Source organism: Drosophila sechellia, chromosome X (genome assembly GCF_004382195.2).
Source record: "Drosophila sechellia strain sech25 chromosome X, ASM438219v1, whole genome shotgun sequence".
Lineage (NCBI taxonomy): Eukaryota > Metazoa > Arthropoda > Insecta > Diptera > Drosophilidae > Drosophila > Drosophila sechellia.
Window position 1 is genome coordinate 7,696,673 of NC_045954.1, and position 24,110 is coordinate 7,720,782.

At 41.0% G+C, this 24,110-nt stretch overlaps 1 protein-coding gene across 3 annotated transcripts in view; it reads left to right on the plus strand.

Moving 5' to 3' along the window:
• The first annotated feature begins 4,738 nt into the window (after window positions 1-4,738).
• LOC6620197 (tyramine beta-hydroxylase) overlaps window positions 4,739-24,110 on the plus strand; it is a 69,903-nt gene continuing 50,531 nt past the window's right edge. The window contains exons 1-2 of one of the 3 annotated variants that reach the window (XM_032725835.1): window positions 4,739-5,040; window positions 8,394-8,744. In XM_032725835.1, coding sequence (XP_032581726.1) covers window positions 8,516-8,744 — 229 coding nt within the window. In that variant the 5' untranslated portion in view covers window positions 4,739-5,040; window positions 8,394-8,515. Of the gene's footprint in view, window positions 5,041-8,393; window positions 8,745-24,110 lie in introns of those variants that run through there. The other 2 variants (XM_032725836.1, XM_032725837.1) reach the window with 2 other exon arrangements.

A 24,110-nucleotide genomic window follows, 5' to 3' on the forward strand; every position in this document is an offset into this window, starting at 1 on the left:
ATAAACAAATGACTTAGTACGATGCAACACAATGCATAACTGAAATATCTTTCTAAAATCAAACAAATGAAGAAAAACTTAAATTAAGGATTAATTATTTCTGATAGTGACACAACTATTTTAGCATTAGAATATATTAAATTGGTATACCTTGCATGATCTATATGATGTATAGGATTTTAGTTTTAGCGGGGAAATAGCCAAATCCGGGCCGCAGACAGGGAACGCACAACGCCCACACACGCATACGGGTGCAGGGGAGCGAAAGAGAGGGAGGAAGGAATCCAGTCCAGTGGACTTTGGACATAGACGCCGCCAGGCCTCAGGATGTGGGACTAGGAATAACATTTTTATATTCTCCCGGACTCTCTGACTCTTAACTATTTATGAGGTCGAGTTGTTTGTGCAGTTTGATTATTTTCCTGGCAGCAGGACAACGTTAACCTGTGACTTCTCATAATTCAGCATTTTGGCAGAACGGGCCAGAAAGAGATGGCGAGAGAGTTGGGAGATCGCATTGGGAGTTGGCGGCGTGGGAGAGTGAGTGAGAGAGAGAGATCATGGGAATATTTATTGGCACACGTGTCGTGCGTTTCATTCTTTTATTTTTGTTCTCTCGTTCAATTAAAAAATGCTTACTGCAACTGCAGAGCCATAAAAAATAAAGGAAAGATGCAACCAGCGATAAATGAAATTGATTTTATTTGTATAAATTGAAATTGGTTTCAACACGGTCGGCCAGAATCTGAGCTTATGAATAAAATGCAAAAATTCCAATAACAATTGCAATCTGGATGAGTACAGTGCACTTTGCTAAAGGCGATAAAATGGTGTCAACTAACTTGATATCGCATGATATTATTGGTTATTTTCAGAATATTTGATATGAGCGATCGCATTTAAAGGCAGGAACTGGAAATTGAAGGATAATACGATTGCTATATATATGCATGTATGTATGTTTGTGTGTACATAACCAATATTCACTGTAATAATCGTGATGAAAACCGCAGGGGGGGAGGGGCTGGTTTGTGGTTGCTGCAGCTGCAAAAGCATTTTATTGTGGCCATCGAGGAAGCGTTTGTTAACTGCTGCCCGATGAGATGACGACCACGATGGTGATAATGACGATGATGAGGACCTGGCAATGGAGAAAGGAGCGGGTGGTTGCCCAAGAACCTCTACACTCTCTCCATCTCTACACTTCGAACGTTGCCAGTTTTAATTAAAAAGTTACCTGGGCAAAAATGTTTTAGCTATTTGCCTGGCAGCGATGGCAACCTGACCCTCTCGCCTTCGAGTGAATCCAATGAATCCTGTGAATTCCGTGAATCCTGTGAATACGCCGAGCCCCACCCCTGAACCAAGCTAACCGAACTGCCAGTCAACGGCTCTTTTGCTGCTGTTGTTGCTGCTGCTGCGGTGCAGGTGAAACTTTCTATTGGATTCTGGATGCCAGTTCCTGTGCCCCATGGACCATGGACCATGCCCATGCCCGTGCCACACCACTACTACTTACCAATTGATTCCCGGGAAGCCGGTATCGATATCCCGTGTAAACTTCGATTGACAGCCTGCAGCAAGAATCGGAATGGCAGCGGAAAGGTAACGAGCGTTCAATTGGATTGGTTTGGATTGGATTGGGGTCGGAATGGATTGGTTTCTGTTTCGTTTTCTGCAGAAAGCCAGTTTATGCGTGTTGCATTTCCCATATCTATTGCATTTCAAATTTGCTTTGTCCTTAAACGTATTTAACATTATAACTTTTCGAATGTTGCGTGCGCACAAATGTATGCTACGATATTTTTTATTGTGATCGTGGCTTCCAAAAGTGATTAAAGTGAAATGATTTAACTTAGTTTCAAATAAATAAAAGTGTTTACACTTTTTTTTACACATTTGGCCAAGTTATCAATAGATTTTTGCTTAAGAAATGTTTTAAAAAAGTCAAAGTTAAACTTTACATATATATAAACTTGCTGCATGTTACCGAAATCATAAACTTGCAAGGCATAAACGCTGTACTTATCTTCGCTAGAATGTCACCTACCATATATTCTACAACAATTTGGCCGCTTACGAGATATTGCATTTGAATGAAGTTCCCATGACTATGACTCTCGCGGGAAATGGGAGTGAAAGTGGGCGCCATTCGGGACGGGTGATGATTGAGGCCTCTGGGGTGCGATTTTCCCGTTTCCGCAAAAATACGAAGAAAAATATGGGGAAGGTACGGAGAAAAGGTCTTGAGATTGAAGCCGAGTCAAGCTACTCAAGGCGATGGAGAATTTTTTAATGATGTTACTTTCAGGAGTGCTCTCAAATCGTTTGAATACAAATTGTTCGCCGACTCCTCGATGTCCTCCCCAGTCTCAGGTTATATGTACATGTATGTATATATATCTGGCATTTCTCGGGATGTATTCATGAATTCTTCATCTCTATCTGCTTCCTCTGCCAGTTGGCAAGTTGTGAAAGTGAAATGCGAGACATGCTACCCGAAAATCCTTGAGGCTGCTAGGTATGCGGGGGCCTTTGATGGGTGGTGGCCATTGTCAATGAACCCAAAAGTTATCCCAGCCATGCAAACTATACGCAAACTGCACAAGCTGTGCACACTCGCAAAAACTATGCATCACATAACACAGATTTTTGTGTAGTTTTGGCACAATTATGCAACTTTTTACTGTTTCTATTAAAGACTTTATTTGTTAATGTAATGTTTATTTGTTGTCAGATAATATTCGTTATTATTTATGATTTTGGGATAATCACTAACAAATCGGAATATCTTCGAAATGAATCTCTACGACAAGCCGAGTATCTATTACGAGTATCTATTTGCATGATAAGTTCATTTTGTTTCGGATATTTCGTTAATCCATTTATTTATTTATTTCATAGTGCACACACATGGACCGAACCCAATTTGAGGTATCGAAGGAATGTCGGGGCCTGTCACTCACCCAATTTGCCCGTTTCCCCGCCAGGTGACACAACATTCTCCGGACGGAATGCAGCCGGATCCGGGAAAGTGCGGCAGGTGCGGCGTGTTTGTTGCGTGAAGCCGCGGGATGTGATGCCAACCAGCCTGGATCCATCTCAATTACCTTGCACGCACACCATTTCACCAATCCAAACGACAAGAAGCAGTTCAAGTTTGAGCTGTTCGGCTTGAGGTCTCGCTTATGAAACTACTAACTTGGCCAGAACTTGCCATCGAATTTGGCCCGCATGTGCAGCCCTGTCTGGAAGTTCATGTTTGAGTGGTTCGCCCGTGAAGGGGACTTCGATTCGAGTTGCTAGTGTTCCAGAGTTTCTCGCTAAAAGTTGCAGCAATTACAAGATAGATGGGAAAACATACTGCAAATTATAAGTGAAGTGAGTTCTGTGTGTAAGGATAATGTATGAGTTAAAACCATGTTATCTGGTAGAAAAAACTTTTGACTCGCTGATGATTTTAGGGGATCTAGAACTTCTTAATGAGATCTTAGCGCCAACAAGTATCTAGTCAGTTATTGTATTAAATCGTTAATAAGTAAATACCTCGCTGATTGTCATGCAGGCACAGGAATGCCAGAATATCGAATGAAATAAAGGCTTGGCGAAAAGCGACAGGAGCAAACACATCCATACTCGTTTGCCGATGCTCCTGTCTGTCGTTTATATTTGCCATTAATCAGGCATATCCATTTATGTACATGTGATGAACTTTATCCCTTAACCTGTTTACATGTAAATTACTTGCTGCTCATTTTCTGCTGCACGAAGAACTGGCAAACAAACAGATGCCATGCACAGCCGTATAAAAAAAACAAAGTACAGTACGACTTATGGATCACGAACTATATACTCAATTAATATGTTTTGGATATTAACTTAAGGATAACAAAATGTGATCTAAGACATAAATCCTAACGGCTCTTGAAGATAACTAAATGCCTTAAGTTCTTCACTGCCAATGTAACCTGTGCATGTGCTGCATTAATAATTGCGATTCGTACAATGAAAATGCCAGCGCTGCAATGCATTTTTCATATTTACCTTGGCCTGGCCGACCCAATGCGTTGGCACACACACTTACGGGTTAAATAATATCAAGCATATGCGAGTGCCATTACATCCTTGTAATTGCCAAAATAATGGGAATTATGCGTATGAGAAAGTCAACGCGGACGCACTTTGCCATCCGCCGGACGGATATTTAATTGAGCTGTTGGCTGTTCGCTGGCTTACAATTCAAATTGTTGCCTTTTGTTGTTGTTGGCGTCATTAATGCGAGTGTTGGCACTTTCGCTCGCACCTCTCGCTCGCTCGCCGCCTGCTGTCTCTTTTCGGCGCCAAAGTTTGCTGGTAAACACATTCATAAAGTAAATATGCAAACACTCGCGCACAACGCACGTTGAACGACTAGTAGTGACTTATAAATAAGGATGATACATTTAAAAAAAAAAATTTCAAAATTTCTTTATAAGCTAAATGTTCCTATAAAACATAAATTTACAGATATCTAAAATTTTTTTTAACAATCTAAAAAGTGTATAAATGCAAGGGATTCAGCTGGAATAAATTTGCAAATATCACTGTTATTGTGAACTTTGCTGTGCGTGCACACGCACACACTTGTGCCAGTGATGCCCATGTCGATGGCGGCAGACATATGCTAAACGAGCCGAAGCCCCCGCCGCGCGCTTTCTATCGCTCACCCACTAACTTCCATTTCCCTCTCCACGGAGCCGAAGTCGTAGCCGAAGCCGAGGCCGAAGGACGACGAGTGCTCGGGTCGGTGGGCCGCGTATAAAAGCCGCTGATGTCTGTGCTATCGCTTGCATTCTGCGTTCGGCTGGCGTAGGACGCGCTCTCTACTTGTTCTTGCAATTCGTTGCGCGATTTCCGTGGCAAAAGCGTAGAAGCGCGCCAAAAAAAGCGCGCGCAAAAACAAAAAGTCAAGCTAACGGGACAAAAGTCGCGCGCGACTCGTAAGCTTGTTTACTTTGCCATTATAAATCCGGCGGGCGCTTTGTTTGTGTTTGTGTTGATGTTGGTAATTCCCTGTGTTCCCCCTCTTCTTTTTTTTTATTCAAGCACTCCCGTGCGCGTTACGTTTTTCCCCTTTTTTTTTTAGGTGTTTTTTTTTTGTGTCGTTGTTCAAACAGTGGCCAAGAAATAACAGGAACAAAAGCTAGTAAAACAAACGGGAATTTGCAAAACGGAAGAGTAAAGGAAAAGTGTTGCATTTCCGTCGCTTCGTCAAGTTGGTTTGCTGTTGTTGTCGTCCCCGTTACCGTTAGTCTCTCCATTACCGTTAGCATCTTGGCCGCGGCAAAATGGTAGCAGGTGTTATTCAGAAAAAAATTAGCACAGGCCAAACTACCTAAGTGAAATTTGTATTTAAAAATGGCGTACAAATTGTCTAAGTATTCGTATAAGGAATTATCCGCAAAAAAGTACTCCTTTATTTATTAAAATATGCTTAAATAGGGAAATACGTTTTCCAGTTATATTTGGTAGGTAGTTTTAGTGACTGCCTGTCGATTGAAAGTAGTCATCGTAGTGAATGTTCACTATACGGAACTTAAACTGTAGCACAACTTCAACCAAATCACAAAAAAACAGATCCGACAGAAAAGGAAATGGGGGGCAGGACACAAGATATAGAGCTAAAAACCACAAGGGAAATTGCCTGAGGGTAAAAATCCCCAAAATGGCATCATAAAATCATTTAATTGATGATTTAGTGCTGTTCGTGATATCAATATAAAATTCTCCATTATCAGCCATGTTAGCACCGCTCCCAGCCAGTCGAAAAAAAAAAATGGAATGTTTTCCATTCCGTGTTCTTTTTCACAACCGGACGGGGGAAAGCACCTGCGTTAAACATTTATGTTTTTAGCACTTTCTGCTGTCAATTTGGCATTCCTGCACTTAACAATGCAAAGTGGGGAAGCTCGTAAATGTCGGAAACTTCAGCGGAGCAACTGAAAATTAAAACCACGTCTGGAACTCTTTATACGGTGACACATTTCTTTCAAAATATATTTTCCGAAGAACACTAAGCTTTAGTACAAAATGGTTTAGAAACCCAAGGGGAAAAGTTATTTTATTGGAAGTGCAGCCAGTTGTGTGATTTTCACTAAACGAAGTCTAGCAACAAGTAATCTTATCAAAAGTGTGATCGCTCTAAGCTTTAAAGTTTATAAATCGCCCAGAATGGTTGAGCTCTTCCATTTGATAAACCAATCAAAATGGAAATTGCATTCTTTGCAATGAAAAAAGTACTGCGAATATATACTCGTATAGAACTTTCGAAGTTTTGCTTTAAAAAAAAGTAGAATAGAATAGAATAGAAGGCATTTAAGTACTTTGCCAAAGTATTTCGGCGTGTGGCGCGGTGCACAGAGAAAGCTGGCTAAAACTTTTGGCACAAAGCGTTTGAGATTTCATTTTAATTCGTTTTCAATTTGGTCTAGCCAACCGCAGGGCAGACTTAATGCCTAGAGGATTGCTTAACTGATGCCCGAGTTTACAGCAAATACGCAGATCCTCCGCAAGGCGATTAAATTTGGCACGGTTTAGGTTTAGGTTTGGGTTTGGGTTTTGGAATCTGGCTTTGGGTTTGGGCCTTGGTTACTCAGCTCCATGGGTATTCATGGGCCAAAGTTCATTCAGGGCAGCCAATTTGGCGGATTCATCAGCCACAATACGGTTGACAATACAAATACGATACGAAGCTAATTATATTCATTGAGGCTAGCGAGTCTGCGAATTTATTTCAGATCAACCTCAATATTTGTTTGCCACTTTTGTGAACTATACTCTAGCTAGAAATAATTACTACCGCTTTTGCAAAACATAAATTTGTTTGCTGTAGTTTAATTTGAATCAAGCAAATTAAATTGTCTGTGGCAATTTCAGGCAGCTAGCCTTGTTGTCTGAAATATGCAGGAAACAATTTCGGTGCGGAGAAAATATTTAATTTAAAATATAAAATCCTCGCATAAATCATTAAAGTGTTAAATTTACGTTCGCTGCATGCCAGCTACACACACATTTTAGCCTGCGAAATTCATATTAATATGTCTTTCGGTATAAAAGCATTACATGATTTGCCCTGCAATCCAGGTGCTGATATCGTTTCACTTCTTTGAAGGCTCCCTTGAACGGAACCAGCTCGGTTTTTATCGACATACATACGTTTAATTGGAAATTTTGAGGAAGCAGGGTGCACAGCACACAAGGCGTTAGAAATTCTTTGTGAAATTTAATCTTACGCAAATAGCAATCTGTTGAAATTGAATCTGTTATCGGGGAATCCCCGGCAAATTGAATTTCCAAAAAAAGAAAACGAATGATTCGTGGAGGTTTCTGTGCGCCAGCTTATTACTTATGACCCAAAGTGCAAGCTGCACTGGGTACAAGTTTAATGAATTGCTTTTTATTTGTGGATGCGTTCTTAAAATAACCGTTTTATAAGCCATGATTCCAAATTACTTTAAAAGCATATCCCTGCTTGAAAGGAATTCCTCGAGAGAAACTTGTAGATTTCGATATGCAAGTTCCCTAAACGATAAAGTTACACTTTGGCACTTTTACTTTCCCACCAAGAAGTTGGATGACTTGCGAAAGTAAACCGCAAACTGATTAATGCCATTTATGCCCAACGAATCTGGCTTTATGTACCAAGATTGTCAAGGCTGTCAAGGGGGCGTGGCTGGAGGGAGGCGGGAAAAACGGCTGAAGTGGGCGGTTGAAAGTGAGTTACACGTCGCCGTTGTGATGCTGGCACGTTGAAAACTTTTTCGGAATAAGTTGAAGGATGTGGCAAGTCGTAAAACGAGGCGGTGTTGCAAAGTACGCGGCCACGAAAATTTCCAAAAAATTTTTAATGCACACAGGCACGTGAAAATCGCCCAGCGGCCATCATCATTATTACCGCACATAATTTACCCATCAAACGCCACCCATTTACCCATACCCAAAGCGAAGTTTCCACCCAAAAACCATCGCCAGATAAATTTGTCATGTAAATACAATACAATGAACGTGTAAACATTTATTATGTGCTTACCATTCTGTCGTTGTTGTCCATGCTCAAATCTGTCAATTGTCTGATTTAAATTGTACACGGATTTGTTTTATTGTACCCGCTGCTTGAAAATAAACTGGGGTATGATGAAAAGCAGTTGAATGGGGGGAACTTTCGGCTTTATTGTTAGTCAATAAAGTGCCCATAGATACGAAAGCATACAACTTAATATAACCTAGGAATTAGTTATAATCTAAGCAGTATTCCTAGAACGGTTGTGAAAAGAGGGTATCATGTAGTCTTGTGCTTTCATGTATGTTATGTTATGAATGACCTTTGCCTATCAATAATTGTGCAACATCAACAGTTGCAGCAGCAGCACCCATAGCGAATTAATTTCAAAGTGTTTGGCTATTAGTGATTAGCGATAAACGATATCGGAGAACAATAATTCCGCAATCGATCTGCAGGCCGTGCAATCTGCTCAAAATGCTTAAAATGCCGCTGCAGCTGAGCAGTCAGGATGGCATTTGGCCAGCCCGATCCCGTCGACTCCACCAGCACCACCAACTGGCTTATCATCATCAAAAGCAGCAGCAGCAGCAGAAACAAAAGCAAAATGGAGTGCAGCAAGGACGTTCGCCGACATTCATGCCAGTGATGCTGCTCCTCCTGATGGCCACTCTGCTCACGCGCCCGCTGAGCGCCTTCTCCAACCGTAAGTAGATCCTTCGATATATGACATCCAATAATTCATAGCTCATAGTGTTTTTCATATTATAAAATGGCTAGAAATGTTGCAGAGCAAAGTAATTCCCTTTGTAAACAGCTAAATATCTTAACTAGCAATGCATTTCATTTTTTTGCTGATTATCTGAAATCAAAATTGGTGTGGAAAACACATATTATTTGTAGCAGAAAATAAGGACAAGAGCATCCTTCCGAGATCCTTGGCTTGGTATCCATCGGAACTCTCACGCAGTCATCTCAAGTACGCAAATGCATAGGCGGGTCGTCATTTTGGGAAGGCAAGTTCAGTTGCCTGTTTGCCAGCTTGTTTATAAAGCTGTCCGTCCGTACGTCCGCTTGTCCGTCCGGATGGATGGCTGTCCGTCCGTCCGGATGACTGTCTGTCTGTCTCCGTGAGTGTCAGTCCGTGTGTACGGGTAATGGCGTATGTGTGCGTGTATGCGTGTGTCGAGGCATGTGGATGTGGAAGCATGCGTGGGGCATTAAGTTATCAAGTGGAGCAATGGCAATGGCATCGCCGAAGAAGATGGCGGATTTGCGGCCAGCCCTCTCGACTGTGACATGTTTGTTTGTTTCCCAGCTACAAGCATTAAAATTCGCACCCACCCGCACACATCCGCACAATCCGAAGAAGAAACGCAGAGTAGGGTAAAATTGAGATGTAGCAGGACGAAGGAACAAGGACTAAGGACGATGCTATGCCAGACGGAGTCTGGGCCCGAGTAGGTGGCTTCCTCGCCTCGTAAAGTTCATGGCTTGGTGGCTTGTTCCGAGCACCGACTACGACTACTCAGACTGCGACTACGACGACGCCTTGGCTGGCAGGACAGAAGGCGTGCATTAAAAATCAATAGAAGTTACAAATGTATCCTTACATTGCGAAAAAGGGGCAAAACATTTGTGGCGCCATTTATGCGCTGACAGCCTGACTGACTGACTGGCTGACTGGCTGACTAACTGAATGGCCGACTGGCTGAATGGCTGACTGGTTCGCTTCGATGCTCCACTGCCCACGACGTCGGTGGATACTGCAAGGGTTAACGGTGTTCCGGGGAACGGAATGTGCACCGTGCAGGTGTGCCAACGTCATCGGACGACTGATTTTGCAGATCCCCAGCCACAATAGTAAATGCAGTGGGATACAATTTATACGCTCGACATGAAAAAGGTAAAAACTGGAAAAAGATAAGCAAGCGGGGAGTAAGACATTTTATGGCAATCATAAAAGACAGCTACACTTGCTTAATATCATTGATAAAAAAATGTAGAAATCCGAAAATATCCAATTTTTTTCATTTTTCTATTTTTTTCGCAAAAAAATAATCTGTATTTTTGTCGTAAACAAAAAAGTAATTGTCCAAATATGGAATGGCATACCTCGTTGAGCTCGTAATAAAATTTCCAAACAAGCGGCATTCACAGTTGGAAATGTCAGATTTTATCAATTTTTAGCAAATTCAAAAATTATAAAAAATGGAAAAATTTGCAAAATTTTAAATTTCTTGAAATCAGCGGGAAAATGATAGGGATCGTTTGTTTAGATATTGAGCTGCACAAATCAGTTATTATTTTAGCTGTGCGACCAATTTTAACGAAGCAATGACCAAAAATGCACTCGAAAATATTCAATATTTTTATTATTTCTAACTGGATTTTTCGCAAAAAAACAATCAGTATTTTTGTCATAAGCAAAAAAGTAATGGTCCAAATATGGAGTGCCATACCTCGTTGAACTCGTAATAAAATTTTCAATCAAGTGGCGTTCACAGCTGGAAATGTTTGATTTTGACCGTTTTTTGCAAAAAAGAAAAATTCTAAATTTCTGGAAATCAATAGAAAAGTGATAGGGATGGTTAATTTATAAAATTAGCCACACGAAACAGTCAATGATTAATCTGTGCGACGATTTTTAGCCAAGCAAAATGCCAAAAATACCAAAAACACCTTAATACACGAGCTCAAGACTTGAATTTGTTTTTGTTGGTGCTGCTGTGTCGCATTTAAAAGCATATTGTTTGGATATCTAATTGAACTCCAATCAATGCTATATATACACCTTCAATCAAGTACATTTCTATGAGTTTAGGCAAATCCATTTACTCGATACTCTTCAAGAGATGTAAAGTAAACCGTTCGAGTGCCCAAACATCCAAACATCGAAGGCAACAAGTCCAAATTGATGCTCAAGTTACGCCAGCTATTTGATGACAGTTCATTGGTCCGATGGCAGCATGTTGTTGTTCATGAATCATAAACGGGACAAACATTCTTAATGGCCATCCTAGCTGATGCTCCGCTCAATGCACTGTGAAAAAATAAGTTTCAAATAAAACGAAACATATTGATGTGCAAGTGAAAACTTTGAGATATGCAGGTAAGCCAATAATAGTTACTTCTTTAAAGTAACTATGCTTTGAATAACTTTTTTTCTTCCGTGTAAGTGGCAGTGTGTATGCGAATGAAACTTTATATGTTCCTTTCGTATTGGCCATCGCGTGTCCATAAAACAAAATTTGAATGCGAAGCGTAAACATCGAAATAAGCAAAATAATTTGCTATTTTTTATGTCGTCCTTCTGCTCCATTTTTCCCCATTTGCTGCTCAAATTACGGATCCGACGTGTGGGCGCTCGTCCGTCCGGGCAGCCGGCCCACAGGACATCCCAAATCCGACATAAGTGTCTGATTAGTTCAGGATGGGACTACTCCACTTATTTACCTTCGACGGTTGGGCTTCATAAATCCATAAGGAACTGACAAAAAAAAAAAAAGAAAAAATGTAAAAGAAGCTCGAGTGAAATCACTTTCCTTGTCGTGTGTTTTTCTCCTATTTTCTTTTTTTTGTTTTCTTTTTTTTTTATGTCTGCCGATTGGCCGGCTTACGAGAGCTTTGGATCAACGGGGCGCCATGACACGGAGTTGCCCGCAAAAGCCTTGGCCACTTTCAATGCGGCAGACACACGCACATGCTCTATGGAGGAGATGCTCTGCTCCAGCTTCCTGCTCAATGGCCAGGGCCATGTTGTACCAAACAATTCAATTTATATAATCCGGCGGACAGTGGGTGCCCGGTGCTCCTCTTCCTCCTCCTCCTCCTCCACCGATTCCTACGTTCCAGGTTAATGTGTCACCAACAGACATCCACGAAGGATGCGAATGTCACGTTAAATGTATCACGTAATCGGATGCGTGTTACATATTGCTTTGCCCTCCTACAATATCTGTTGTATTGTTTGTAATTTTTATGTTTTTTTTTTTTTTTTTTTTTTGCCATTACCAATCCGTTGGGCTTTCAAAGTTGCATTTGACTTGTGTAACCCCATTTATGCAAACGCACATTTGATTGAATTTCGCTCGCAACAAAGTTTATACGAAGAGTAAGCAGTTTAAGTGCGCCAAACTAAAGCTTTAATTGCTGTCACTAGAGATGTTCAATTTGTTTCAACAAAAAAAACTGTTCTTAATTGCTAAATCGAATTCAGCACGTTGTGCAGAAGATAATGACTCGCTATCACCAATTGAATTGCAGTTCGCCAGTGTGCTGGCATAATAAAGTTATTTGGATTTTATTAGTTAGCTTAAATGTTTTATTTCAACTTAATAGTTCTACAAAAATTTGTAGAATTGTCAGAAATCATATCGTGGTTATTAGTGTTTTATTAAGAATCAAAAGATTTTTAACAACGTATTTTTCCCGATTTGTTATGCCAAATACAGTAAATTGGAAAAAATGTCTGGAAAAGCACATTCTGTAAATTGCAACCCAATCGATTTTCAAGAGAGCACAATTAAATGCTTTTACCGTTAAATCGCCACCACCCAGCAGCCGCCCACCCTTTAATTCAGCGGGCTTTTTATGTCAGTCGTCTTAATTGTGTTTGTAGGTCTCACCTTTTTGTGGCACCTGTCCTGACCAACTGCTTCTGAATCCAGCTGGTGTTTATTTAATTCGCGTAGATTTTTATTAATTTTAATTGAAAGCTTTACGAGCATTTCGCTGTGCGCGTTGAGGCTTTGGCCCCTCCCCTTTTGCCACTTTATACACAGCCTCCCCCACCCACTCTTTTTCGCAAGCGGCGCCTTTGTTTGAGATTAACTTTGTTTTTGTTTTTTATTTCTCTGGCTGCATTGTTTTTGTTTTATGTGCTCAGCTGCAGTTCTTGCTCGCTTGCCCCCCTCTCACTCTCTTCTCTCTCCGCTCTCTCTTATTTCTTTCTTCGAGCTTCTGTCCCTTTCTTAGGCTCCCGCTGCTCGACTTTCGTCTCTGTCTGTCTCTTTCTTTCGCTTGGTGTTTTTGCTTTTAATGCTCTGTTTTTGGTGTTGATTTAGTTGTTGTTATTGTTTGGAGACTTTTGTTGTGTGCAAAGTGCTCGCGCTTATGTTGTTGTTGTTCCCCTGCTTTCTCTTATTGTCGTTTTTAGACTGCTTGGCACTAAGCTAACTGGACTTAACTGTAAAATTAAAAGAGTGGAAGGAGCGCGTCCGAGATTTCTCATTTTCAGAGATGGAAGCTTAGAAATCATTTTTGAATGAGCTGGAAAATATAGTATTTCGTCTAGGCTTTTTACTGTATTATTTATTTAACGAAGTTTGTCTTGAAACCATATATATTGCAGATATGAATTTATTTATTAGTTGTCTACCAGATATATTGCTCTTTATCTCAAATTTAGACGACATAAATAGTGTTTGCCCATAATTCACACTAAATATATTAATAAATTCCAATCTTCAGGGCATAAAATTAGTGTGCAGAACAAAAAAAAAACACTCTGATATTGCAAATTCGTTGTGCAAGCTAAACTTGTCATTAATCAAGAGCAAAAATGGCCCGCCAAAGTATGCTATGAAAATTTAATTAGCCAGTCTGCATGAGTATTATGCATCGATTTTTGCGAATTTCGCTGCCATTCCACACAAGGATTAAGAAGCCATCATCGATGTGTGTGTGTGTTTATTTATTTAAATTAGAAATTGTGTGGATATCGATAGAAGGATCAATGAACCGCAGCTGCCGTATGATTTATGTGAATTTCAATTTTCATTGATTTAAGATCTATAACACACATTTTGCAGATAATGTCATCCGGCTAAATATGGCCCTATTATTTATGCTAAAATATTTCATTTATCATTGCGGCAGATTGTGAGTATTACAAAACAGTTATCTAATCTGGCCCGAATATACATAATGTCAAATGATTTGCCCAAAAGCGAAGCGACCATCCCATTTCCTTCACCTTTTTCTGTCACACTTTGAAGGTGGCTCGAAGCGGTGTTAAAAGTTATTACCTTTCTTATCGCCAGCATCGTTTTTCCTTACCACTTCCACCAACCTCCTCTCACCCACCCACAAATCCCCTTGACAGCTGGAAGTTGCCCTTGTATCTGGATTCATCCGGATTCGGGGACCTTTTTCGGCTTTTTGGCCAACTTGGGTGCGACTGCAATCAGTTGACAATCGGGCAAATCATCCGCTAACTAAGAACAGCCCAAACGACCAACTAATGAGATGGCCCCTTATGTACATGCTAACATACATACATAACACATATACATATTAACGTGTATATATAGCCTATGCCCGTATGGACCCAATAAACGGGGACATGTATTGGGATTTGGTGTCAGAGTGAAAACTTGACTGAATAAATAATAAGTTCGAACCAAAGCTGGCCAAAAACTTTGCCCAACATTTATTGGAGAGACTTGAGTTTGCTGGGCAAACTTTTAGCTTCTCGTGTCGCCGCCGTTCGCCTTTCGGTGGCAGCCCTAATATGTCCGGGGCTAACGTGAGGAGTATATGGTATATATGCTATTTGCTATATGCTATATGGTGTACATATAGGATATGGTACGTGGATGGCACAGGTCAGGGGGTCAGGAGAGGCCAATGATGGCCATTCTGCGACGTTTGCCAATTTCAGTTCGATTTATTTAGTGGAAACCAATAAATAACCAATGATGTATGTCCTGCTCGCACACACTTGCACAACTCTGTCCCCCGAGTGCAGTGTGCACAGTGGTGCAATGTTGTCAAAAAAAAAAAAAAAAAAAACACTAAATGCAACATTAATATTTATAATAATTAGTACGTTTCGGTTGACTGTGAGTGTTTTGTAGCTATGAACTTGCAAATTCGTTGTATAAGATTTGCGAAAAGAATAAGCATTATTTCCGACTTGAACCACTGTTAATCAATTGAAAATTAAATGACATGATTAATAATCTGCCCGATTTGGGGATAATTGATGCACTGTGCCGCGGGTATTGCCTGCAGCTCTCGGTGACATAAAACGGGAATTCCCCCGATCTCTGGCTGTCTTCCCATGTACCCATCCCCACATCCTCACATCTTCCCGGCGTTGTGTCATTCTTTGGCGAACACAATTTAACACTTTGTCGCCGCTCGGGGGAAGCAACTAGGATAACTGGTGTCCCGCAGCTAGAGGAGCATTTCAATTGCGAAACCAATCCACATTCGCATTCGGAACCCAAAAACAAATATGGCGTCATTCAACGCATTTCCGTTTACATTACACGCTCATTTCCGCTTCGTGTGGCTTTATTAAGCGTCGCTAGTTTTTCTGTTGCATTTTCCGTTCTCACTTCCCATTCCGCTTCGCATTTTCGCCAGCAAGGATTTTCGCTGCAACACGTGTGTGTTTGGTGTGCACGGTGTGTGCTTGAGTGTGTGCTTGCCACTTGAAGTGCGCTCAAGCAAGCCAAAGCCGTTGAGGGAAATTTTTCTTTGAATTTGCTCCAGTTAGTGAAGGAGTCGAAATGTTTTGTTGGCCCCCGGATCCCCTCTCCCCCCCCTACCCCTCCTCCCAAAAAAAAAGGAAAAACCAGACTTAGCATGGCTGTGTGCATGCGAACGTACAGCTGCGGTCAAGATAATAGGATATTATATAAGTCTTACAAACAAATCATCCAACTCTGAACATATATCAAAGAACTTCGCAAGCTCTATATTAAAAATAAATAAATTTTTTTAGTAATTATGGACTTTTATACCCATAAAGATATTCCGAGGCAGCGCTGCTAATTTAACCCGAGTTGTAGATCCTTATGTCGGCAATTTAAATTGGGCAAATCATTTGATGCAACTTAATCCATATGTGTGCGTACGTAAGGATGTCGATGGTATTCTTAAGAGACCACGATTGGCTGACTTCAATGGTGGTTGTGAGAACTTTAATACGATTTAAGATGACCAAAGGAATGGTGGGATGTGGCATGTGGAAGGTGGGTGGTAACACAACCGCGAGACCTTCACGGAATGCAATCCGGTAGATACTTACTACGCTCCAGGGCCAAATCCCACGTGATCTTATTGGTATACAAACACTAAAAAGAAGGCGAGCTGCTTAAAAAATAGACGATATGTGAGGTATAAAAAGTATGTATTTCAATGTTATTTCAAGGAATTCTTTCCGGATGCACAGCGTCCACAGATTTGATCCGTTTTGCGGCCATTTGGATGGGCTTATCATTGACTTGGAAAATTGTTTTTCGCCAGTTTTAAGAGATGGGGAATTCAGATGAAAGAAAAGTGACTCCAAAGAAATTTCTGGGAATACATAATTTTAAAGTCAAGCCATCAGTATGAGCTTAAAAACATTTCGCAGGCATTAAAGTGCTGGTTTTTCCATTTTTATTTTTTCCATTCTCAGAGCACACAATGCATTAATTGATAACAATAACTTGACAGCCCTAGCTGGTGAATAAATAATCACATTCAGTACAGTTTATTAAATATTAATACCAGAATTTTTGATTTCGGGAGCATTTTAAAAGTTTGCCATGCAGCTAGAATGATGGTTTACTTTATTTATTTCAAAAGTGCAAATATTTTCAGCAGGTGAGCATTTACACCTGCTGAAAATATTTGCACTTTTTTTTCTAATTGAGCTTTATGATTGCCTCGCGGTTGCGCAAGTATTTCGTTAAGAAAATCAGATTTTGTTTTCCGAGTGAAATGGTCACTTGATTGAATTTCGATTCAAATGGAAACTGAAAGGGAACCTTCGATACCTTTGACCTGAATACCTACTATTTGCCAGGTAACACGGATCGGTTAATGCGCAGTCCCTTATTTACTCGCAGTTTTCTGGCCTCTTTCTTCGTTAGTGGCTCATTCAGTGCTTCGTTTCATAAGCAACATTTCATTTCTTTTGCTCAACTGCTGCATAAATATTTAGATTCAATTCAAATTGCTTTCCACTTTCAGAATTTCGCTGTCCTTCGTCCTTGGTCCTTTAGTCCGTCAGTCCTTTCCCCTGCCCGTTTTGTTTGTTTATTTGCTTTGTTATTTCGCTTCGGCTTCCACTTCTGCTTGAGCTTTATGCGGACGATTGGCAACAAAAGCTGCCAATTTGTATTTCAATTAAATTTGAATGTATTTGTGGGCACTTGGCTGCTGCTTTCTCCCCAGCTTTTCCAGACTTCCGTTCTCGCTTTTTCTTAGTCGCTTCGCGAAGACGCTTCTTCATCTGCTCCTTGGCTAAAGGGTGTGCGCCTAGTATCTGGGTATATGCTTTTTGTGCACTAACAAATTACATTTTCGAAATATTTCAATTGAAAGATAGGATAGTGCCGAAAGTTATGGCCAGCACTGCGTATACGTAATATTTTTGCTTCGACCAAGAGGCAACGGTGCGTATGAGTATTTTACTGGAATATCACTTCGCACTTCGCACTCTAATAATTTTAGATACAATCTGTTGTATACTCTCATTGTACCAATATTAATTATTAGCCGAGTTATTAAATGTTTTATGGTTGCCCTTATAAATAGGCAACGATTTTGTTCAAGTCCAAAACTACCTGAAGTTTACCAAAACCAATGGGTATCTTGCAATTGAAAGCCCTTTCTCCTTGTTTACACTTTCTGCTGAGAACTTAAATCCATCAGAGAAGCGTGGGTGTGGCCAAAAATGGGCGGACGGATTTTCCGGGAAAGGGGTTTCTTCCAGAAGGAGGCGGTGGGCAGCGGAGGGCGACGGACTGTGGAATTGCCGCCGCCAGCCAAGTGTCAAAATGGCGCTTCCAAGTAATTTACTTATGTCTAAACAACTTTTATTGTTGTTGCTGTTACGCTGCTTGTTAACGCGTTGTTTCTGGCCCAGTTGCTTCTGCTGTGGTTGTTGTTGCTGCTGTTATTTCTGGGGCGTTGAAAAGCGTTTAATTAACTAACTGCTCACCATATAGCCGCGCTTAGTTTTCGGCAAATATTTGTTAATTCCGAAACCACTTGAGAGCGCTCGTTTTGGCTGCGCCTCAATTAGCGCGCCAAAGTAAATCTATTTTAAATTGATTTTCGTTGCCTGATTAAATTAGGTTCGCCCCGTGCAACGTTAGCTCAGACCCACTCACTTTTAGCCATCCCGGGCATGTCCTTGTGGTGTATAATTTCATTTTTGAATCCACCCCACAACCCCACCCCCGCCGCACCGCTCTCTTTTAGCCAATTACAAAACGCTGCCGGGCTTCATTCCGTTCCCAAATTTTTCCATGTGGAACATTTCGCAACTCATTAAAGTCGACGAAGTGGAGGCGGCATTGCGCTGCAAAGAATTAGTATTCAAATCTATTATAATCGTTCATTTAGCTTACTTTTAATATGTTAATATTTCATTTTTTAAATACTTTTATTTGCTTTTAGATAGCACCACATTAGGTTCTTAGCAAAAACGTTAGCTATTTGAAATCCGCATTTTAATGATCTTTAATCCGCCTTTTCTCTCAGTAGCAGCAGTACAATTTGTGCGGATTTATTATGGCTTCAAAATGTTCTATGCAAAATTCAAATTTCGTTTCTGTCTGTCAGTCATTTTTATCCGTAGTAGTGGTCCAAAGTCCATACCAGAAGCAACTCCAGCTCTAAAGCCAAATCCAAATCCAAGTCCATGAAGCGACTAAGGCAACCAAGCAACCACTGCTCCTCTGCCGATTTGGGTCAACTATGGTATGTGGCGCACATTAAAAGGAAAACCATTTGGAAATCGGGAATCATCAGCCGATCCATCCTGCATCCTTCATCCTTCATCCTGCATGCATCCTCCATTCAGAAATCTCCATGCAGCCATTATCGCATCGCCGGGCGTTCGAGTGCGATGCATCAAGTGCCCAAGAGCCCCAGAGCCCAAGTGCCCAAGTGCCCGAGTGCCCAAAAGGGTCGTCCTGTCCAACATCGAAGAATGGAAAAAATTCCAAATCGAGGGCGTTGCGATTAAGGGGCGTGGCCAGGAGCAGCTAGCAGGGAATATGGAATATGGAAGGAGTGGCGCCGGGCCGAGTGGAGCGGAGTGGTGCGGAGTGGTGCGGTGGAGCGATGGGGTACTTTCATTGAGTACTTTCCATTTGAAACTCATTAGTGCGAGTTCATTTGGATTGCAAATGTGGGAGTTCCCAAGCGGAGGATGTGGACGATGTGAAGAATGTTGTGGAATGTGACGGCGATGGGCGGTATTTTAGCCGAGGGGCGTGTCAATGTCTTCATTGCAGCCAAATTGAATCATACATACATGCATATGTATGTATGTGCCTGTGTTGGCCATGTGCAGCAGCAGCACGAGTGTGAGTGTGTATGCGTGTGTGTGTTAGCCATGCAAATGTTGAGCCATTATTAAGTCACTAAAGCGCTCGACGATGGGCGCCTATATTGGTCAAGCCCCAGTCAGACCTCGGTAACTTTTTCTGCTTTTGGCCTACATTTCATTAACAGCACCGCATTAATTAGTGACTTGTTTTTTTTGCTTTTTAATTGCCAGCGGAGGTCTAATGATGACATTTTAATGTTCAAATGCAAACTGTAAGCCGAAGCTTTAATGCACTTTTTGCTATATAAAAATGCATTGTCAACTTGCTTTTACTTCCTTTGGACATGGAGTTATGCCACTTTATATATAGATTTAAATTTATAATATTTATTAGCAGTATTTCGTTAATTATATTATACTAAAATATGATTAAATGCGAAACAATAATTCATTAACATTTTATGCTAGATTTCACCATTGTGCTTTGTACTCATTCTAGGCATATATGAAATCAACATTATGCAAATGCATATACATATACATGTACATATACATATACATGTGTCTATGTATCTGGCTCAGCCCTCGACATTTGTACATTTAATTCAATTCAGTTACATTCCATACGTTCTCGTCTGTTTGTCTATTTTAATGTTTTCTTTTTTTATATATTTTTAATTTAAATTTCATTTCCATTTCTTGCTGGCACATCCCAAGGGGGCGGGTGTTGCAAGGGACACAAAGGCGGGGCAGATGTGAATGGGCATGCTGCATTAGCACAAAGCCAACAACAACGGCAGACAACAGTTGCTGCTAAAATAATTCAACCAGAGTTTGGACTTCATAAAGGGGCAAAAGTGGTGTTGGCGGACGACCACTTTCATATGCACACACACACACACACACAAACAAACACACACACAGGCTAAAACAAACGGCAGCATGAGCAACACAACAAGCATACATACATATACACGAGCACTGAGAGAAATTCGTTGGGTGATACATGCGCCCAATAATTTATTTTGATTTTAATACACATACAATATATATGTTCTTCTTTTGGATTCCGATCTTCATTAAATCAAATATCGCTTAACTATTTAATATATATATGTAACTGATAATATTTACATTGTTTACACTTTGAAAACGAACTAACTTCATGCTTGCCAATATATTTCTCTGTGTATGCAAAGGACACATGACGGTGGGCCGACCGAAAACTTTATGTGTCAGTTGAAAAGTATCTTGGAGATACTTTCTTGCCTCCTTCTTAGCCATGAATACCCATCCCCATCCCCCTCCTTTCGCCCACTGTGGCTTTTGGCGCAGCAACCGCCACAATGTCATTAACCAAATGAATGGCTGACACTGCAGATTCGAATGACTGAGACTGGCAACGGAGGGGGGCGTGGAAACCGGGAGATACATATACAAAGACAGCACGAGAGAGTTAGAGGGAGTGGGGGGGGGGGGGGGGCAGCGGGGGAGCAGGCCAAGTTAAGACTGTGACGTCCTTTTCTTGTGATTAAGTCGGTTACCCACCCAGTGGATACCAGTCAGCCCGTCAGTCTCCCTCCCTCATTCAAATCCCATTCCCCCACCCCCCCTCGAGCATTTGCCGTTTAGTCGTAGATTACCTAGTGACTTGTTTCCCTGACCTTTCTCTTAGCTCGGCCTAAACAAACCCAAAATAAAGCAAGAAGTCCGATAAAGACAGTTTCGTCAACGGAGCTGATACACTTGTATTTTTTTTCAAACTGTTTTCGAATTTAATGGTGTTTAAATCGCATATATGTATATGTGCTGTTAAGTTTCAAAAAAATATTGATGAGATATGAATTTATTATACTCGTAACTATAGATAAAAGATACGCAAAGATATTTTCTTTAATCAGTTCACAGTCTTTACTTCTTTTTGAATATTTAACAAAGATGTTTTGAAGTGAATAAGCTTCAACTCGAAAGCAAATGCCCAAAACTCCAAACAGAATCGAAGAGTATGTGGCAGAGGGAGCAAATTTTGTTTTGGCCAAGTGCCTTTGGCGATGGTCAAATGAGGCTCGCAGGAATGTTAGTGATGACAACAACTTAATGGAAATAGCTGCACATTTATAAGTGACAACTCTGCAGCTGTGTTCGTGCGCGTATCTGTGTGCCTGTGTGTGAGTATCTGTATCTGTATCTGTAGGTATACGTGTGAGGCACGTTTGTGTAGGTGTATCCAGGACCCCAAAGAACGTGTTATTTATGGTCAAGGCGTGGCAGACAAATGGCCGGCATATGCATGCTGAGATAGACACACACACACACACACACACACAGGCAGATGCCAAGTAATAACTAACGGTAAATTAGTTTGCAAACAGAGTGCAAAAAAGGCAGCAAAATAGCAAAAGGAAAATTGCCCAAAGATGAAACCTAATTTAGCCAGCACGCACACATACTCACTCACTCACTCACTCACCCACTCAGGCACACTGATAAGGCTGTGAGCCTTGCTAACCGCCAACCACCGCCCACAGGCCCCTGCCACGCCCCATTCGTCCGTTTTTTGTTGTACCAAGTTAACGGGACAAGTGCCTTATAGCCAAGAACATCAAGTAGACTTTGGATACATCATAAAACCCGAATCAGTTGGGTGGACTGATTAGCTCTCAAGAACTTGACTTGAGATCTCGAAATCGTGATAACACGGAATACTTGTATGTATTAAATACTACTTGGATTTATATGTTGTATATATGTAATTTTTGAAATGAGAGAAACAGCTGTAAGCTATTTAGGCTTTTAGAGAGTCCTGCTTATAGAGCAGTTGGCATATGGAAACCCAATATGTTTCTGTCATCAGCTCTTTCTTTCTCTTTTTTTTGCCACTCGATATTCTGATCACCTTAGATTGTTTTTCTTTGGTTTCTCCGCTCGCTCCTCCGCAGATTTAGCCATTTTTTGTTGCTAGTGGCATCAAATGACCAAATGAAAACAGGGTCCTTGGTCCTTGGTCACCCAGCAGCCAGCATGCAGTTTTGCAGCTGCACTCGTTTGGACATCGCTTGTTATCCATTTGAAGTTGAAGTGGGTATTTTTTTGTTACTATATAAATTGGTTGTTTTGTTGCGGACGTAAAGTTAGCAAATGGCGAAAAAGTATTTACAAAAACCCCATTTCGTTCGCATCAACAGCTAGGATAAACTTTCGCAATTCATTATTACCAACAGATCAGAAAGTTGATAGTTTTATTTAATTTGTGCCACTAACCTTTTTCGAACTTTTTCGCACAGAGAAAACCAAAAATTAAGTGTGTGTGCAAAAGGTAAAAGGAATATTTTTAAATTGAATTATATTGTTCTTCGCTTATATGCTTTGTTTTTTATTAAGTGTTTGGAATTTAAGTAATATATTGTTTTATGCTTGCTTTGGTTTAAATGAAGACTAATCTGAAATGGCGTAAATTATAGGGTATTTCTGTCACCGATCATGCTCCTCCATGCGTCTGCCTTTCTTTTTTTTTAGTTTTTTTTTTTGGTTTTATCAATTTTGTTTAGGACTGCGGCTTTGCAGCTTCGCTTTTGGGCCTTTTTTGCCGCTTTGGGCCGTTGTGTGGCCACGCGTTGGCGGTTTTTTTTACCGACTTGGCCACACATGTACCAGCCCCCCATCCGCCCAACCAACCCCACCCCCGCAGCCGGCCAGTTTGCGGTGCGTGGTCAGCTTTATTAGGTTCAAGTTGCATGGGAAACTTTGGGCTATTCCCGCTGTTTTGCGTGTGCCTTTTAATTTATTTATCACAGGCCGCAGTTTTGGACCTTCCCACTCTATTTGTTTTGTGGTTTATTCTGGTTTCTTTTTGGTTTCGGTTTTGGTTTTAATTTTTTTTTTGCGAGTGGTCATACCGTCATTTGGGCCAAAAACGTGGCCGTGGCAATTTGGCGGCTTTGTTATTTATGCAACAGCCTGCGGCAGTTTACATTCACGTGCGTTTTGGCCGCGCCACGTTTATCCTCGCCACCTTCTAACATATGCAGCTCCCGGTTTTCCGTTTTCCGTTTTCCCGCTTCCTTCCCCGTATTGGATGCCAAATGTCGCCTTTGGGGGCTATCCATATGCCACGCGAAATGCCCAAAAAAAAAAGGGAAAAAAATGCAAACTAAATTAACGCGTAAAATACGCTTGCTGTTTTATGGCGCTTTATGACTCTTTATGGTCGAAGGAAGGACTTGTCTCTGATCCTTGAGAATGACGACCTTGAAAGCTTAACTACACTTCGAAAAACAATATTAATGGTGTGGTCAACCTTTTAGATAAGTGAAGGCTCGCTACTTAGATATACATTACTCTCAGTGTATTCCCAAACTTAAGGCCTTGGCACAGATTAGTTTCTCTTTGCTTTTGATAAGTTTGACAGTTGGCCATTTAACTTGGCTTCGAGTTATGGCAAAATGCTCTTCTGACATTGGTTTCAATTCTACCATTTATCCCAGACCCTTTTATTCGCAAAAGAAAAAAAAATAATAAGTCAACTAAACAGCACTCCCCGGAGACATTAACGATTCATAGGGCCCAGTTTGTCGGACATCCTAATGGATTATCGACTGGAGGGTGTCATTACTCAATGTGTCACGGCCGTTGGTGAACCAGCCTCCCTCTGCCTATGCATGTGGTACTTGAGCACACCTTTCCCAGGATCGGTCATCATCATCATCATCATCATCACATTGGGAATCATCATCGAAAGGTGGCGCAAAGTGGTTGCCATAAATAAGCTTTATGATAAACTAAACGTGCGCC